Below are 18,719 nucleotides of genomic sequence, written 5' to 3'. Positions count from 1 at the left end.
TGGTACAACTACAGCTGGTACAACTACAGCTGGTACAACTAGAGCTGGTACAAATACAGCTGGTACCACTACAGCTGGTACAACTACAGCTGGTACAAATAGAGCTGGTACAACTACAGCTGGTACAACTACAGCTGGTACAACTAGAGCTGGTACAACTACAGCTGGTACAACTACAGCTGGTACAAATAGAGCTGGTACAACTACAGCTGGTACAACTACAGCTGGGACAACTACAGCTGGTACCACTAGAGCTGGTACAACTACAGCTGGTACCACTACAGCTGGTACAACTACAGCTGGTACCACTACAGCTGATACAACTACAGTTGGTACCACTACAGCTGGTACCACTACAGCTGGTACCACTACAGCTGATACCACTACAGCTGGTACCACTACAGCTGGTACAACTAGAGCTGGTACAACTACAGCTGGTACAACTACAGCTGGTACAACTACAGCTGGTACAACTAGAGCTGGTACAACTACAGCTGGTACAACTACAGCTGGTACAACTAGAGCTGGTACAAATACAGCTGGTACCACTACAGCTGGTACAACTACAGCAGGTACAAATAGAGCTGGTACAACTACAGCTGGTACAACTACAGCTGGTACAACTACAGCTGGTACCACTAGAGCTGGTACAACTACAGCTGGTACCACTACAGCTGGTACAGAGTAAACCAGTGGTCAGCTACTCCAAACAGTTAAAGGCATACAGGCTTTAGCTCCAGCCCAGCACTAACACACTTTTTGATCCCCATAATGAATGGCTTGATGATTAAACTGCATCAGGTGTGAATTAACCCTGGACCAGATTTGAAGAATACAATGTCAAATCAAATCAAATCACATTTTATTTGTCACATGAGGCGAATACAATAGTTGTAGTCCCCAGTAGCTCAGTTGGTAGAGAATGGCGCTTGCAACGCCAGGGTTGTGGGTTCGTTTCCCACGGGGGGCCGGTATGAAAATGGATGCACTCACTAACTGGATAAGAGCATCTGCTCAATGACTAAAATGTAAAATGTAGACCTTACCGTGAAATGCTTACTTACAATGCAGTTTTAAGAAAATAGAATTAAGAAAATATTTACTAAATAAACTAAAGTAAAAAAAATAAAGTAACACAATAAAATAACAGTAATGAGGCTATATACAGGGGGTACCGGTACCGAGTCTGGTAGGGAAGGGATGGGCAACTTGAGATGTGCATGCATAACTTGTATTTGAATCATGCAACAACATTGATAGGAGATTTGTGAAACAACAACAAAAATCCAGTTATACACAAGCATTTCAGGATTTGGCCCTTGTTGATTTAAGGATGGATAATCGCATATCCTGCAACTTCCCTTTTCGCCACTAGGGGGACACAGTGTACATTCCAGTAGTGTACTAAATGTATGTTCCACTAGTTTGATGGACGACTGCGTCCCTCCCCGCTGCACCATAAATAGTTAAAGAAGCCCAATGTTCCTTTCTATTCTTGTTTTCCAAGAACTCAACTAAATCAGTTGTATAATTATATGAGCATTTCCCAAAAGCTTTCTGAATGGAGATACATGGAAAAGGAATGGTTTATACGTTTCTGTGCGAGAGAGGGAGAGAGAGAGGGAGAGAGAGAGAGAAAAAGAGGTGAGAGGGCAAATGAGAGAGATGAGACTAGAAGCATAGCCTACATACATTATCCATAAACATATTACTATCTCTATGGCTGTGTTTACACAGGCAGCCCAATTCTGATATTCTTTTCACTAATTGTTCTTTTGACCATTCAGATCAGTTCTGAAAAATATTTGATGTGATCGGTTAAAAGACCAATTGGCGTAAGAAAAATATCTGAATTTGGCTGCCTGTGTAAATGCAGCCTCTGTTAACATGACCTTGCACGCATGCAGCTCTGTCCCCTCCAGCACAACAGGAGAGGGTACCAGAGTTCTAGGAGCGCTTCGAAAAAAAATCTAATTGTTATGGTGCACGCACACACACACGTGTGCAGGCACACACTTGCAATTGACTAATATTCTGTTCTATGCCTCAGGGATCCCATGGCCGGGTAAAGGAGAGAGGAGGGAGCACTGAACGCTAGATAAATGTCTAGATAATGTAATCCTAACTCTTATACAACGTAGGAGCTCAGTTGTGCCATGTCATGTCATACCTGGACCACCTATTGAGATGCCTTTTGTTAAGTAAATCAGGTGTTAAATGAGATAAACATTTGACTGGAGTAGGACTTTAAGATTTCTGTAAATATCTAGGGCCACAAGGCACCATTAGATGGTCTCACAAACCTTCTATCTGCCTACTGTGGAGAATGGTTGTCATTGTCCATGTTTTTTTACCTCTCCCCCAAGTAGCGCTTCATGCAGCATCCACTCATTTGTTCCAGCATGTTGTCTGTGGTAAAGCTCTATTATGGAACATGGTTCAGGTATGTTACACTGTGACTCTGTCATTTCGCTCCATTGCTCTGTCATTTCTCTCCAGAAGGGGGCGAGATTCCTCCATGAGTGTTTGTAATGAAGTATATTCTTTCATTATAATAAACAATAAATAATCATAACAATGGTCATACATTCTCACTTAATCATTTGATAGCTTTGCAATTGATAAGAAAAAAAGAGCTCCAGTCAGAAATCAAAGAAATACAAGTTTATTTAAGTGTAAACCAAATAACTGCATAGGAAACGTTTAAAGTCCACAGAAGATAGAGTGTAGCAGGTAACCGATATATTATAGTCTACTTTGCCAAATTTAGACTGAAGACCTGACATCGGCACTTCCACACCGACCAGTGTGGGAGGGGAGGGGGAAACACACACACACACATACACACACACGCATACACCTATGCGCACACACACACAAACATACACACTCCTCGCAGAGAATTTCAGTGTGTATGTGATTGTACACCAACACAAAACACACATGGATGCGCGCCCACACACACACACACTCACACACACACATAGAAGCGTGGAAGCGCCAGCATCACCCATCTAAACTTGGCTGGTCCCTGCCTTCCTCCTGCCTCGTGGACTGAGGAGAATACATTCAGTGGATTTCTGTTCAACAACACGATGCAGCAAACAAACACACACACTCTCACACGCACTACCTGCCACACACAGGATACAGGACAGAACAGGGTACATTTTTATTAAGACAAGGCCACTTCTCTAGCCGTTAACTCCTTGTTTTCTCGAGACACCTTTTTAGGACAACTCCTTGTTAAAAGCTGTGATGTTGAATTAGCTGTGCATTACTAAGCCCTGGAGAAATAGGCTTACAGAGATTCTAAGTGTTGATAAACTGAGAGTTAACATTCTTAAAGATGCCATATTGTCACCAAAAGCTCCTTTACAGTAACATTCTAAATTGTGGAACATCAGTGGAACATCATTGGCATGGACCATCGGATGACAATGTGGCATCCGTTGTAATTCTCCAGACTCTGATTGGTTGGTAGTACAGTATCAGTCCTGTTCTGTGTTCCTGCTAGCAACGGACAGGGTGTGAGCGAAAATCAACAAGAACTCCCAGCAAACCCTTTTCTTCAAAAAAATACATTCCAAAAGGGTCGCAGAGAGTCATATGATCTGGAGTATTTGTCCTTTTGTGTTTATCAAACAATTGAAAAATGTAACAAAAATAAAACATGAAAATAAAACAGTACATTTGAGGGAGATTATCCAAAAAGCAAAAAAAAATTATACTTTTATTTTCCAGATTGAGAACTAATGTGTAATATGCTAAACGGACACACATATAACTTTTGGTCACGTTCCAGCCCGTCTTTCCCACAGTTGTGCTACACATCTCACAAAGCCTGTAGAGGTGTTTTAAAAGCATAGGAACCATATAGAAATCTCATTGTTTGCACAGCGCAAATGCAAAACAAGAATGTCCTGGAACGTGACCAATGAGACCAGTACTGAGGTCATAACAGAAAGGTTCACTACATTATCACTAGGGGGGACAAGTTTCACTGTGACAACCGCATCACTGGGGGGACACGTTACACTGTGACACCCACAGGGTAGGGACACAGAACTACCTGAGTTTCTTTTATTTTTTATCTTTCCATTTTTTCCCGTATTTTTTATTTTCTTTAAAGATGATACAATCATTGACAGAGGTCTAAGATCTTGCAGACTTCCAGTTGGTGCAGTTTCACTTTTAGAAACGTCTCTTCTTTTTATTTTCTCTTAAAGCCATGAGAGGCAAGAAACAAAATGGTGGACAGAACCACAGGGGCCAATAAAACCCCCGCCCAACAAGAGTACAGGCTACCAATCACATGCTCAGAAGACATCACCACACTTCCTGGATATCATTGTGAGGGGGAATCAACTGATTCTAGCGATGCTAGGCGGCTAAACTTGTCAAGAAACCTAGCTTATTTTCACAGAGAGTGTATGAGGTTGTAATTACTAGGCCAAAAACAAAATGACTGCATTGTAAATCAGTCTTCATCAGGAGGGAAACACTAGTGGTGGGGGGGATTGGGGGGGGGATTAATAGTGTTGAGAGGAAATGATGTCACAGGTCCCTGTGAAACAGCATTAGTGGGACTGCTTTAGCGTCTGATCTGACGACACAGAAGGACATCTGAAACTTAGAGAGAAAGAGAGAGAGAGAGATATTTAAACTGTGTAGCTTTAAAAGTTGTTGTTGTACTAACTGGCTCTGTTACATTTTTGTTTTAAGGGATGGCGAATTGAGCTCTTTTTCTCCATCTCAAGATTCCAGACATGGCCAGCCGAGCACTGATTGGCTTCTGCAGAGCCTCTTGGGAACAGGAAATACAATCGCAAAGGTCAAAAGGTTAAATACATCCAATGTACTCCTAAAACACACATCTTTGGCTATATAATCATGATAAAATCATCCATCCCCAGATTCAGCTACCCACCCATCTGAGTTTACAACACCTATATATCTGTGAGACGTTGGTTCACTGTAGAGAATGTTGAAAGAATGCAACAAATGAAAAATAAAAACAATGAACAAAACAGTTTAAAATACATGTTTTTCCTCTTTAAGAGTGAAGACCTAAGGATCTTAAAGATAGCGTTTCCTGCAACTTAATAAAAAAAAGATTGATGCAGACTTGACGACACATTTCATATAGTAATACTGAAACCCATCGACAGATCATATCGGTGAAGCAGTTGTTGGTTTTAAGCAGCAGGGTCTGGGGACTCTAACTCACTTGCCTTTTAATGTGCTGTATTAACATGTATATAATAAACAGGCTTATTAATGCGAAAAATTAACATCTTATTCACTCAATGTGTTCCTATACACCACAGTTTTGTATTGTCAAAGAGTTTGACTTTTAGACTTGTCTCAAAATAAATTACTATCCTCCTCAACCAATACTACGCTAACTCTAAAGTCCACACTTGTAAATGTTCTTACTGAGGAGAAATGGTGTATTGTGCTGAAATTAGAGGTAATTCTTGTATGTCTAAAGGGAGTAAGATAGAGAGAACACTCCCTCTCTCCCCTAACGGACCGCAACAAAGGACAAGTGGAATCTTACATGATCATGTGCCTCTGACATCACTAATCAGCCAACAGTGACATCGCAATCACTCTCACTGTTGGCCAATCAGGTTACAGCTCTGCTGATCTGCATAATGAGGTAAAGCAAAAGGGAGCCAGCCCTCCTAAGTGCATCCAATCAAAGCACAGGGATCTGTCCACAACTGCTTTGATTCGCTAAACACTTATATCTAGGATATAATGGTCCAATGACGTTCTCCGTCTATGACAGTGTCATTCTGATGCCAACTCCATTTGGCACCAAACTCTCACGGATATCTTTTTGGCACAATTCTCAGATCTGCACTATTTGGTTTCTCCATACGATTAAAAGGCATAATTCACCACACTTCTAAACAACCCACTCATGGACACAGTGTGGAGAGATGACCATTTGTAACTTGTCATTTCAAATGAAATGGAGACACCATGATTGAGATCTTTGGTCCGACGGGTGAGGTAACATGATTTAAATTGTGAGTTGAGGTAAAAGTAACATGATGTTAAAAAATGTAGACTAACTTAAAGTAAAGTCTGAAACTGAGGTATACAGTCCGTATAAGAGACTTAAGGTTTATAAGTTACTAGTCAACATACTTGAGAGGTATTTAAAGTGTGAGGTCATATGTGTTGAGGTATATTTGTAAAATTACATTTGTATGTTGATGAGGTCTGAGAATTGAGGTACTGTAACAGTATGTATATGCAAGTTACTGGTTGAGGTAGGCTTTATTAGAATTGAGATACACATAAGTAAATGTGAGGAATATGAAAGTTGAGGTATATAAATGTTGAGGTATCTGACCGTTGAGGTAAATGAAGGGATGTGAAAGTTGATGGAAATTAGGTTGGAAAGCGCAGGCCTGCTCTTTCCTCTGAGGTAAGAAGTTCAGTCAGCGACCCACTAATAGCACCCATACCGCTAGGCTAGGATATGCTAAGGGAGTGGCTAACTTTACAAGGGAAAGGGGGATTTACAACCCCTCTAACAGTTCCACCTCAGAGGTGATGAATCAGAAATCTGTTAGCGCTCAATGGTTGTGTCGGCTGAGATGCTAATGCTAATATGGGATGCTAGTTATGAGTCATTCATGGCAATGTCACGTTAACATAGGTGGTGATGCTAGACTGAATCACACACAGATACTCTTTGGTTGCTGTGCGACATGGTCTGGTTTCAGACCTTTCTACAACATTCTCCTCAGACATGGGCCTGAAAGGTACTTCAAATTCAAAGCTACATAAAACTATTGAGTTTTATATGGCTGGGATTCTTGTCTCAACAAGATGTCACAGTACTGTGTGAATGTTAATAATATTTCACCACAGTTGGCCCTATATTCCTCTTCTCCCCATCTGACTGTCGGCATTGACAGTGCTTTGAACACATCTTTTTGGTGAGAGTTGGAGTGTTTTAGACCTCCAACACTAATGATTAAACAACAAAGTGTCTTCAAGGGGTCTTGTGTTTCTTTCGATTTGTAGTTCTTTAGATGCCAAACCTACAGTTGGCAGTTGTGCAGAAATTCTACCTTTGGTTGACTCCAGTAGCTGGGCTCTATACCTCAATCTTTTAGAGGTCTGGTCTGCATGCACATGTTCCGGAACACTCTCTCTCCAGCATTCCTGACTGGAAGTCAATAAATAGGGTGGGGCTTCGCAGTGACGTCACAAGGGGATTAGATTCAATTCTAGGCCCCAAGAGCCAATCGGAGTGCCCCACAATTCAACCCACAATCCAACCCTGATCTCTTATTGGCTCTCACCGCTGTCGGTCACGTCCTGTGGACAGCCACTCAAGATGCCCTCTTTATGGAGGCATCGTTCTCCACCCGCATCATTCACAACGAGATGTCACTCCGACACAATTCCTAATCAATCTCCTAATCAATAACATTTTTTTCAATAACTGATACAACATCCTGATAACTCCTGATAAACTTCTAAAATACTCTGTTTCGGAGTAGACAAATACTATATATTTTTTTGCATATGGATTTTCATTATTTTTCTTATATATAGATCCAGCGTGCTTTGCTTAATCAATCATAAACATATTCCTGTAATACTATATGATGCCTGACAATATTCAATTGATAATTGGATACTTTGGGACAGCAGGGACAATCTCCCCACAATAACAACAACAACAACACCGACTACCTCATGATTTCAACCAATCATCAAACTGCATCTGTCCCAGCTCCGCTACGATCAATAATCAATAAACTAGTAAAGCTTAAAGGAGATTCTTCTGATTCTACTGATCAGTTTTACCTTTGTCAACATCAGTCTCCTCCTGTGACTTGAGCTAACTAACTAATGCTGATTCAGTCTAACAGGCTTGGCATTACATAAAACCCTCTCTTCTTCTTTTGACAGTCTGCCATGACACTACACATTGAGAGATGAGGGGGCAATGCTAAACAGAGATTTACTAACTAACAAGCTACCCTAAACCTAGATAACATGAAATGACACCACTGAACGCTCCAGACTACACTCCAGGTCAGGTCAGGTTGGGCTTCTATAACCAGAACTAAACATGCAGCGTAGAACTACAGCGTCCGAGTGTCTCAGCAACAAACCACATTACCCAAGATGCACATCATGAATCCTATTCATCCTGTGCAAATATCAAACAAACAAAAAACATTTTTATGTTTCTCTTTAAATAAAAAATTAAGTATTGAGGTAGACTTTCTTTTCTTCTTTGTAAAACTTGACGGACTAGACCTCTGCTCGGAGAGTGTGAGTACATTCATAAAGAACTAGATGAGGTAGGTGGTGGAGCAGAGGGTTCAATATTTCAAGAAAAAGTGAGAAAAGTCCCTGAGATGGCGATTTGAGGAGAGTTTAGCGAGAGAGCTCCGAGCAGTTTAAAAGAAGAAAGAGAAATGGTGGATCTCTTCTTTGTCACTTTCACTACTGAGTATCAATCATCTTAGTGGTCCCCTTTGTCATACAGTATACCACAGGAATCTGATTAAACAATCTGAAGCTAAAAGTAAAGAAACACAAAACATTATCTACAAATCCGTTTTCCCTTAATTTCGTAATAACGTATTTCCGTCTACTCTGATCGTCTCTCTATTTAAACTGTCCTCTCTGTGTGTCTGTTTGTTGATTCCTCCTCTCCCTCTCTTTTATTTCCTCTCCCAAACTGAGAAACAGAGAGAGAAAACAGAGCGAGAGAAAGAAAGAAAGCAAATAGTTATTAGAACTCTTCAGAACTTGAGGATACGGTTGTTTCCGAAGTCGACGACCACGATGACTCCGTCGGGCGTCACAGCAACACCGGAGGGGCGGTCCATCTGTCCGAAGCCACTCCCCTGCATGCCAAATTTACATAAGAAGTTCCCGTTCGGCTCGAATACCTGCACCCGGTGGTTCCTAGAGTCGGCCACAATGATCCGGTTCTCCTGGTCCACAGCCACACCCTGTGGACGCAGGAACTGCCCGTTACCGGTTCCCTCTGAGCCCAGGAACCGGGCAGACTGGCAGTCCGGCCGGATCACCAGCAGACGGTGGTTGTTGAAGTCGGTGACGACCAGGTGGTCCTCGTGGTTGAAGGCGACGCCGCGCGGTGAATCAAAGTGTTTCCACAGGGCGCCCTCAAAGCCATATTTGTTGATGAAGGAGCCATCAGGGCCAAAGAGCTGGACGCGGTGGTTCCTGGTGTCAGAGACCAGTATCTTCCCTGCAGAATTCACCGCCACATCCCAGGGGTAGTTGAACTGCCCGTTCTACAATAGAGTACAGTAGAATATCATTATTAGTTCAGCTCTAAAGTGTGTGTGTATACTGTAAGTAAGAGTGTGTGTGTGTGTGTTTGTGTGTGTGTGTGTGAGATTGTTTGATTGTTTCTACCTTAGTGCCCTTCTCGCCGAACTTCAGCATGAACTGCCCGTCGAAGGTGAACACCTGCACACGGTGGTTGTCTTTGTCCGCCACGATGATCCGGCGTTGGCTGTCGCACGCCACGCCCGCTGGACGGTCAAACTGACCGGGGCGAGAACCCAGGGAGCCAAACTTGTGGTAGAACGCACCGCACGGCTTAAAGATCTGGATGATAGGAGCAGTAGCAGAAGAAGAACATTATTTTTTCAAACGTGATATTAGGTTGCCACTGTACACGCTATGCTTCAGTTCTCACTAGAGAGGGCTAGAGAGAGCTAGCTAGCATCATAAAACCATTTCTCCTTAGGATTCCAGTTGAATGAATGAAACCCACCTGTACGCGGTTGTTACTGCGGTCGGCCACGACCACGTATCCCTCCTTGTCCACGCTGATCCCCCAGGGGCGACACAGCTGCCCTTCCCCCTCCCCCTCACCACCGAACGCAGACACCGGGGACCCCAGGGCGCCGTAGCTCCGCCCAGACTTCACCAGCACCTTAGAACACAGGCAGGGAGAATGTTAACATTCTAACTTAACATTCTACATTGCTGCAATGTTAAAGTTTAATTACTTTCTTGTTGCTTAAGACAGGGGTTCCCAAACTTTTTCACTCAGGCCCCCCTCCCAGCATTGGGGAACATCCATGCCCCCCCTGCACGCGCGCACGAGCCACGTCTATTTCTATGGGCACAAGCACTGTTCATGACACAAACTGTTCACACCCCTCTTGTTGGCGGAGAGAACATTTTGCAGGTTTAAAGCTTATTTCCTGCAATTCTACACATTCTGTCATGAGGTGCAGATAAAATGTTGCAGTTTTAAAGCAAATTTTCTTGCATCTTGCAATTTGATACATTTAGCCATGTCTAATGTGTATTCATGTGATATTTGAGAGACTCAAACATTACTACAAAATCTATGGGCTAAAAAACCTAGATAAAAAATGTTAGCTGACATGGGCTAGTTGATCTGGACATTTCTGACAAGTTATAAATAGCTCTCTAAAGTATGCAATGACTGATATGACAAGAGGAAAACTAATGATGCACTACCCAATTTCGAAACTGCCTGTTGTGCATTCTACTATTACAACTTTCAAGAGTAAGTTGAAAGACAGACTGAGTTCCTTAAAAAAAAACCACTGGCTTAAGATGGTCATAGAAAATTGAAATGTGCAAATATATTATTTGGTTGTTGTAACTATAATAATACTATACATTTTACCTTAAAGGGGCTGCCCATGATGTGCTGGTTGCAGACCAGAACTGACACCAGATATTCTCCCTCTGCTTTGGGCAGGTAGCTGACTGTGTACGACCCGTTCAGGTGGTCAGACACCTCCGCAGCCGACAGGTTACCATCCGCCGCTGCCATCACTACTGCTGACACCGCGTCACCGCCCGAGAGGCGGGGCTCCCCGTCATGGTCGTAGCCAATCACGGTGAAGGAGGCAGGCTTGCCGCGGAGTGCAGTCTTTAGACCCTCGCCGTGAGCTTTGGTGACGGTAGCGAACGCTCCACTACTGATCAGCCCCATGGACTGGATGGCTATGTACAGGGCCTGGGAGAGATAATAATGATATCACATGAATAATATCATCAATAATACTATTAATAAGTCATGGACGAGTGGATATAGAAAAATAATGTACATGAAATTCGCAGACAAGTCAATACTTCCATTCGTCCAAAGAGACCAGAAATTTGGCAACAGTGTTGTACTATTACTGTAACAGTCAATAACATTGGCTCAGAGTGCACAGAGAGCCCAAAAATCTCTAACCCCTCTCCTCTGGTCAGGAGGAGTGAACATAGAGCAGTTATTTACCTGGTCTGGAGGCATGAACATGAACCTGTCATCCTCCTGTGGCTGCAGCAGTCCTCTGAGAGACTTGAGCTCCTGGATCTGGGTCAGCATACGTTCTCTGGCCAGCAGCACGTCCAGGTGACGGCCCTCGTCCAGGACCTGATGTTAAGTTATGAAGCGAGGAGACACAGACAACATATAATGACTTTAACGCCTTTGATGACTTTAACGCCCCCCTCCCCCCCCCCCACCCCCCCACAGAGGGGGACATGCAACTTCTCCCATACCTGAGTGACGGCTGCAATGGTGCTGTCCAGCTTGGTCAGGTTCTGATGCAGCTTCTCTACCTGCAGGTACAGGGACTTGGCTTTCAGCTGGCGGATTTTCTCAACCTGGGAGAGGGGGGGGGGGGCAGGAGAGGAGAGTGGGAGAAGGGTGGAGCGAGAGATTAGTTCATATGGGTAAGGGCAACCTCCAGTAGTGTGAAAACAGTAGTTTGTTAAATCTCACATTTTTTGCTCTAAATCAGGGGTATGATTTACTGCAGGGGGTCTGCAAATGTACAGTACCAGTCAAAGGTTTGGACACACCTACTCATTCAAGGGTTTTTCTCTATTTTTACTATTTTCTACAATGTAGAATAATAGTGAAGACATCACAACTATGAAATAACACATATGGAATCATGTAGTAACCAAAAAAGTGTTAAACAAATCAAAATATATTTTATATTTGAGATTCTTCAAAGTAGCCACCCTTTGCATTGATGACAGCGTTGCACACTCTTGGCATTCTCTCAACCAGCTTCACCTGGAATGCTTTCCCAACAGTTTTGAAGGAGTTCCCACATGCTGAGCACTTGTTGGCTGTTTTTCCTTCACTCTGTGGTCCAACTCATCCCAAACCATCTCAATTGGGTTGAGGTCGGTTGATTGTGGAGGCCAGGTCATCTGATGCAACACTCCATCACTTTCCTTCTTGGTCAAATAGCCCTTACACAGCCTGGAGGTGTGTTGGGTCATTGTCCTGTTGAAAAGCAAATTATAGTCCCACTAAGCGCAAACCAGATGGGATGGCGTATCGCTGCAGAATGCTGTGGTAGCCATGGTGGTTAAGTGTGCCTTGAATTCTAAATAAATCACTGACAGTGTCACCAGCAAGGCACCACCACACCATCACACCTCCACCTCCATGCTTCACGGTGGGAGCCACACATGCAGAGATCATCCGTTCAGCTACTCTGCGTCTCACAAAGATACGGTGGTTGGAACCAAAAATCTCAAATCTGGACTCATCAGACCAAAGGAAAGATTTCCACCGGTCTAATGTCCATTGCTCGTGTTTCTTGGCCCAAGCAAGTCTCTTCTTATTATTGGTGTCCTTTAGTAGTGGTTTCTTTGCAGCAATTCGACCATGAAGGCCTGATTCACGCAGTCTCCTCTGAACAGTTGATGTTGAGATGTGTCTTTTACTTGAACTCTGTGAAGCATTTATTTGGGCTGAAATTTCTGAGGCTGGTAACTCTAATGAACTTATCCTCTGCAGTAGAGGTAACTCTGGGTCTTCCTTTCCTGTGGCGGTCCTCATGAGAGCCAGTTTCATCATAGCGCTTGATGGTTTTTGCGACTGCACTTGAAGAAACGTTCAAAGTTCTTGAAATTTTCCGGATTGACTGACCTTCAAGTCTTAAGGTAATGATGGACTGTCATTTCTCTTTGCTTATTTGAGCTGTTCTTGCCATAATATGGACTTGGTCTTTTCCCAAATAGGGCTATCTTCTGTATACCAACCCTACCTTGTCACAACACAACTGATTGGCTCAAATACATTAAGAAGGAAAGAAAGTCCACAAATTAACAAGGCACCCCTGTTAATTGAAATGCATTCCAGGTGACTATGTCATGAAGCTGGTTGAGAGAATGCCAAGAGTGTGCAAAGCTGTTATCAAGGCAAACTACTACTAGGGTGGCTACTTTGAAGAATCTGACATAGGCTTTGAAAAAGTAACCGCGAGTACCAGTCGCGGCAATTATTATTTGTATTTATTTATTTTACCCTTATTTTACCAGGTAAGTTGACTGTGAACACGTTCTCATTTACAGCAACGACCTGTGGAACAGTTACAGGGGAGACGAGGGGGGGATGAATGAGCCAATTGGAAGCTGGTGATGATTAGGTGGCCATGATGGTATGAAGGCCAGATTGGACAGGTGCAGCTGGCTTTTGGTAAGCTTTCTTGACTTAGACATACATTTTTGCCAACACATGACTAACCTTTGTTTAACCAGCTAAACAGCTGCTGCTCTTAGCAAAAATGTGTTTGGAGTTACCTTTCTAGCTAATAGGCTATGTTAGAGTTGACACTTCCTCTTCCAATTATATATGTGGGGAGGTCAAAATAATGAAAAACGGTCCCTGGGTAGCTGGTTTGCCTCGGTGGGGGTCCCTGGGCAAGAAAAGTTTGAAGACCCCTGCTCTAAATGACAAAAAGTATAGAATGTAAATCAGTGTACAGGTTATAGTGACCTGTGGAACACATGTACATCTTTCAAACCAAGACGTTTTTCCAATAACTTTAGCATCCCGCCAACTTTTCATTATATATGAAAGGTATTGCCGCCAACCAACCTAGTCATGATTGCGGTAAAGTTCTGCCTACTGCTTAGTATGAAATGTAGCGGTAATGCTGAGGCAGCATTGGCACGCACTACGCTCTTAAGCTCTTGATGGTTGCTAGGCAGCGCCCGTTACTACTATCCTCCTGCCAGTTCTAAACTTTGCGAGGCATGTCACTTCACCCATCTCTTTGCATAGCCCACCACATGCACAGTTTTCTTGACCATAACTGGATGGATCAATAAAGAATTACTGCGTAAATATTGGAAAAAAGTAGGCTAATGCAATTGAAGGCATCAAAGTATTGCTTACTGAAACTCCCAGTCATCCAATTGTTATAACACATTTGAACCAATAGTCTACCAGCGTGTGTTAAACTATTTCATAACCGTTTTTCTCTGCTTTGATACAAGCGTGGGGACTCGTCTTGATAAATCAATCACTGAATCTCCAGTTGGATATTGGTTAAGCAACAATTAGGCTGTGGAAATGTTAGCTAAGCTGAGGTGAGTGCTGCTCATGATCATCTTGTCTAGTTGGCTCATTTATTAGCACTGATCAGAACATTTTGCCAGCATGTTATATAGTTTAACAAGTGGATTATTTTGCTCTTCACTCTGTCGCTTAGTACCCTAGGCCTTCTTCCGACCAAAAGCCTGTGACTTGTCTTAACCAATCAATGGGATTTTGTATCACTGAATCTCCATCTGTATATTTGGTTAATTTCCTGGCTGGGCAAATAAGTGGAGGTGGTATAGCTCATCTATATGTTTGCTCATCTATCACTGATCAGAAACATTTAGCATGCAATAATGTAGCCTAAATCAAGTGTAGGCCTATTATTTTGCTCGATCGCGTGTTGGTAACTCCAAAAGCCTGCAGAGGTTGAGAAATATGAACACGAGACTCACATGCTTTTGAAAATATAGATTGCTATTATTTTCTATCGGTATCATGATGAAGATACCCTCAAATGTAAGACCCTACGCCTGCTCCCTAACAAAGCGGAGTTGGGTAGGAAAGAGATGACACGTATCAAAAAAGCATGGGCTTGGCGTGGGCTCGGTTTCAAAATATCACTATTTTTATATGACAGAGGTTACACAGATTCTCGTGACATTGTGTGGGAAAAATATTATTTGTATTTTATCCTGTTATATTTCATTATATTCTTAGCCTACTATAAAATATGTATGTTGACTGTGATCAGTGTAGTCTAAGTGTGTCTTGTCTGTTTAATGAACAAAATAACTATTGATTTCATTTGCATTGCGCAGCCATGTAGCCTATAGACTGCACAGACCAGTAACATATATGCCATTATATTATTTTGAAAATAAATGTTATTAGTCTTAGAATGTTTCATAGGACTTGCCTAAACTAATTAATAAGGGATTTCTTTGTGATGGTGTATATTAAATGGTTTTATTAAAATAGACATCCACCCACATCGGCCCACATCTACTCCCACTCCTAAACTTGCCGGCATGTGCACGGGAGATATAAAAGGCTTATCCTGGCAAGAATGTGGTAAAAATGGGACTGTAGGAATTGGGCTCTAAAATACATTGCCCGATTTTTTTGTTTTGTTTACAGGCAACATACTGTAAAGTCTGTCTGTAAAGGGTAATACAGTGACAGTACTGACTGACTGAAAAGGCCATTCAACAGAAGGAGAAGGGATAAGGGGGGTTCAAAGAGGTAGGGGTTAACAACATTACTACACAAAACTTAACAAAAGGCTAACCTCTTCCTATGTTAAAGAGAAGGACTAAACCCCCCAGCCTGTCTGGTTCTATGTTAAATAGAACCTTTTAGCAGAAACAAAGGAGAATCTAAAAGAGAGACGGGGTCTTTGTTAGACCCTGTTGGAAGTAGAAGTGTGGTTTGAATCAGGGATAATCCTGTTACGGAGACGGGAGGGAGCCCCTAACCTGGATCTGTCTGTCTCACAATAGACTTGCACACACATGCGTGCACAATGGTTAAACCACGCTACAGAAATCTCCCCATCTCCTGTTTAGGTGTACTCCTTCTCCCTCACACACATGCACGCACACACACACACACACACACACACACACACACACACACACACACACACAAAAGACTGCTTGGATTTCAAAGAGAAGGAGAGAGTGTGTGTGTGTGTGTGTGTGTGTGTGTGTGTGTAAGGGGGTTAGCCTTTAATGACTTTATCAGGAGAGAAAAGTGAAGCTGGGTTCTGTGGGTATATATGAGGGCTTTAAAGAGAGACCACGGTAAGTGAAAACCTCCTGTATGATCTTCTGACCTCACACACACACGAGCTGGGCGATATGGACAAAAATCCATATCGCGATAAACTGCCTGAATTGATGTGATAAACCAGTTGTTTTTTTTAAAGATATTTTAAACTACTACTACTAGTTTGATGGTTGTAGCCATAAATTGTCCCATTAACAATCACACATATTAGCAAATGTATTTCATTTCACATGTCACATTTCTCTTGTATAGGCTATTTATCGTGGCTACTCAATGAACAATATCAGCAAAATGCCTGCGATAAGTGATCCATTTGGTCAGTGTCGATAATTTCTGGTTTATCATCCCAGATCTAACACACATGAACACACATACACACACACACATACAGTGGGGAGAACAAGTATTTGATACACTGCCGATTTTGCAGGTTTTCCTACTTACAAAGCATGTAGAGGTCTGTAATTTTTATCATATGTACACTTCAACTGTGAGAGACGGAATCTAAAACAAAAATCCAGAAAATCACATTGTATGATTTTTAAGTAAATAATTTGCATTTTATTGTATGACGTAAGTATTTGATCACCTACCAACCAGTAAGAATTCCGGCTCTCACAGACCTGTTAGTTTTTCTTTAAGAAGCCCTCCAGTTCTCCACTCATTACCTGTATTAACTGCACCTGTTTGAACTCGTTACCTGTATAAAAGACACCTGTCCACACACTCAATCAAACAGACTCCAACCTCTCCACAATGGCCAAGACCAGAGAGCTGTGTAAGGACATCAGGGATAAAATTGTAGACCTGCACAAGGCTGAGATGGGCTACAAGACAATAGGCAAGCAGCTTGGTGAGAAGGCAACAACTGTTGGCGCAATTATTAGAAAAGTTCAAGATGACGGTCAATCATCCTCGGTCTGGGGCTCCATGCAAGATCTCACCTCGTGGGGCATCAATGATCATGAGGAAGGTGAGGGATCAGCCCAGAACTACACGGCAGGACCTGGTCAATGACCTGAAGAGAGCTGGGACCACAGTCTCAAAGAAAACCATTAGTAACACACTACGCCGTCATGGATTAAAATCCTGCAGCTCATGCAAGGTCCCCCTGCTCAAGCCAGAGCATGTCCAGGCCCGTCTGAAGTTTGCCAATGACCATCTGAATGATCCAGAAGAGGAATTGGAGGTCATGTGGTCTGATGAGACAAAAATAGAGCTTTTTGGTCTAAACTCCACTCGCCGTGTTTGGAGGAAGAAGAAGGATGAGTACAACCCCAAGAACACCTTCCCAACCGTGAAGCATGGAGGTGGAAACATCATTCTTTGGGGATGCTTTTCTGCAAAGGGGACAGGACGACTGCACCGTATTAAGGGGAGGATGGATGGGGCCATGTATCGTGAGATTTTGGCCAACAACTTCCTTCCCTCAGTAAGAGCATTGAAGATGGGTCGTGGCTGGGTCTTCCAGAATGACAACGACCCAAAACACACAGCCAGGGCAACTAAGGAGTGGCTCCGTAAGAAGCATCTCAAGGTCCTGGAGTGGCCTAGCCAGTCTCCAGACCTGAACCCAATAGAAAATCTTTGGAGGGAGCTGAAAGTCCGTATTGCCCAGCGACAACCCCGAAACCTGAAGGATCTGGAGAAGGTCTGTATGGATGAGTGGGCCAAAATCCCTGCTGCAGTGTGTGCAAACCTGGTCAAGACCTACAGGAAACGTATGATCTCTGTAATTGCAAACAAAGGTTTCTGTACCAAATATTAAGTTCTGCTTTTCTGATGTATCAAATACTTATGTCATGCAATAAAATGCAAATTAATTACTTAAAAATCATACAATGTGATTTTCAGGATTTTTGTTTTAGATTCCGTCTCTCACAGTTGAAGTGTACCTATGACAAAAATTACAGACCTCTACATGCTTTGTAAGTAGGAAAACCTGCAAAATCGGCAGTGTATCAAAAACTTGTTCTCCCCATACACACACATTCATACACACACACCGCCAGCAGCTGTAGTTTTTATGGTGCTAGCGGAAGGCTATGAGTAAAGGTTGGTTTTAATGGTAGACTGGTGAGGATCAGGTTAAAGCTATGGGTCCACCTCTGACAGGTTAAAACATGAAGGGAAGGGTGTGTGTGGGGGCGTGTGGCGGGCCAGCTGTGTCCTTTGATTACATGATTAAAACCATGATCTCCTCTCTCCGGCCCCTGCACCTTTCGAACACACACACAAACATACACACTCACACAAATATGAGTATTCTGCATATTAAAAGGGACATTTCTCAAATGTTCAACTTCATATTCATGATCTCCAGCACCATCCCAATACCAACAAATGTGAAAATAGCACGTTTCTATGTTTTGTAGTAAAAAATATAGGAATTAGTAAGCAATGCCTACTCATAATTGGTTAAAATTACATGATGTACACGTATGATGTCATTGGAAACATTTATCTTCCTCTATCTTTTTTTCTACAAAACATAGAAATGTGCCTTTTTTTACATATGTTTTTTTTTTTTTTTTTTTTGTCATTTAGCAGACGCTCTTATCCAGAGCGCCTTACAGGAGCAATT

At 42.6% G+C, this 18,719-nt stretch overlaps 1 protein-coding gene across 1 annotated transcript in view; it reads right to left on the bottom strand.

Moving 5' to 3' along the window:
- Nucleotides 1-2,649: 2,649 nt before the first annotated feature.
- LOC121586601 (E3 ubiquitin-protein ligase TRIM71-like) overlaps nucleotides 2,650-18,719 on the bottom strand; it is a 41,787-nt gene continuing 25,717 nt past the window's right edge. The window contains exons 4-9 of the mRNA XM_041903427.2: nucleotides 11,560-11,664; nucleotides 11,294-11,431; nucleotides 10,691-11,026; nucleotides 9,800-9,961; nucleotides 9,436-9,630; nucleotides 2,650-9,311 (exon numbers count right to left, since the gene is read on the bottom strand). Of these exons, the coding sequence (XP_041759361.2) occupies nucleotides 8,793-9,311; nucleotides 9,436-9,630; nucleotides 9,800-9,961; nucleotides 10,691-11,026; nucleotides 11,294-11,431; nucleotides 11,560-11,664 (1,455 nt within the window). The 3' untranslated portion in view covers nucleotides 2,650-8,792. The remainder of the gene's footprint in view (nucleotides 9,312-9,435; nucleotides 9,631-9,799; nucleotides 9,962-10,690; nucleotides 11,027-11,293; nucleotides 11,432-11,559; nucleotides 11,665-18,719) is intronic.

The sequence above is a fragment of the Coregonus clupeaformis genome, chromosome 17 (genome assembly GCF_020615455.1).
Source record: "Coregonus clupeaformis isolate EN_2021a chromosome 17, ASM2061545v1, whole genome shotgun sequence".
Classification (NCBI taxonomy): Eukaryota; Metazoa; Chordata; class Actinopteri; order Salmoniformes; family Salmonidae; genus Coregonus; species Coregonus clupeaformis.
This window is presented reverse-complemented; position numbering and strand designations above follow the sequence as displayed.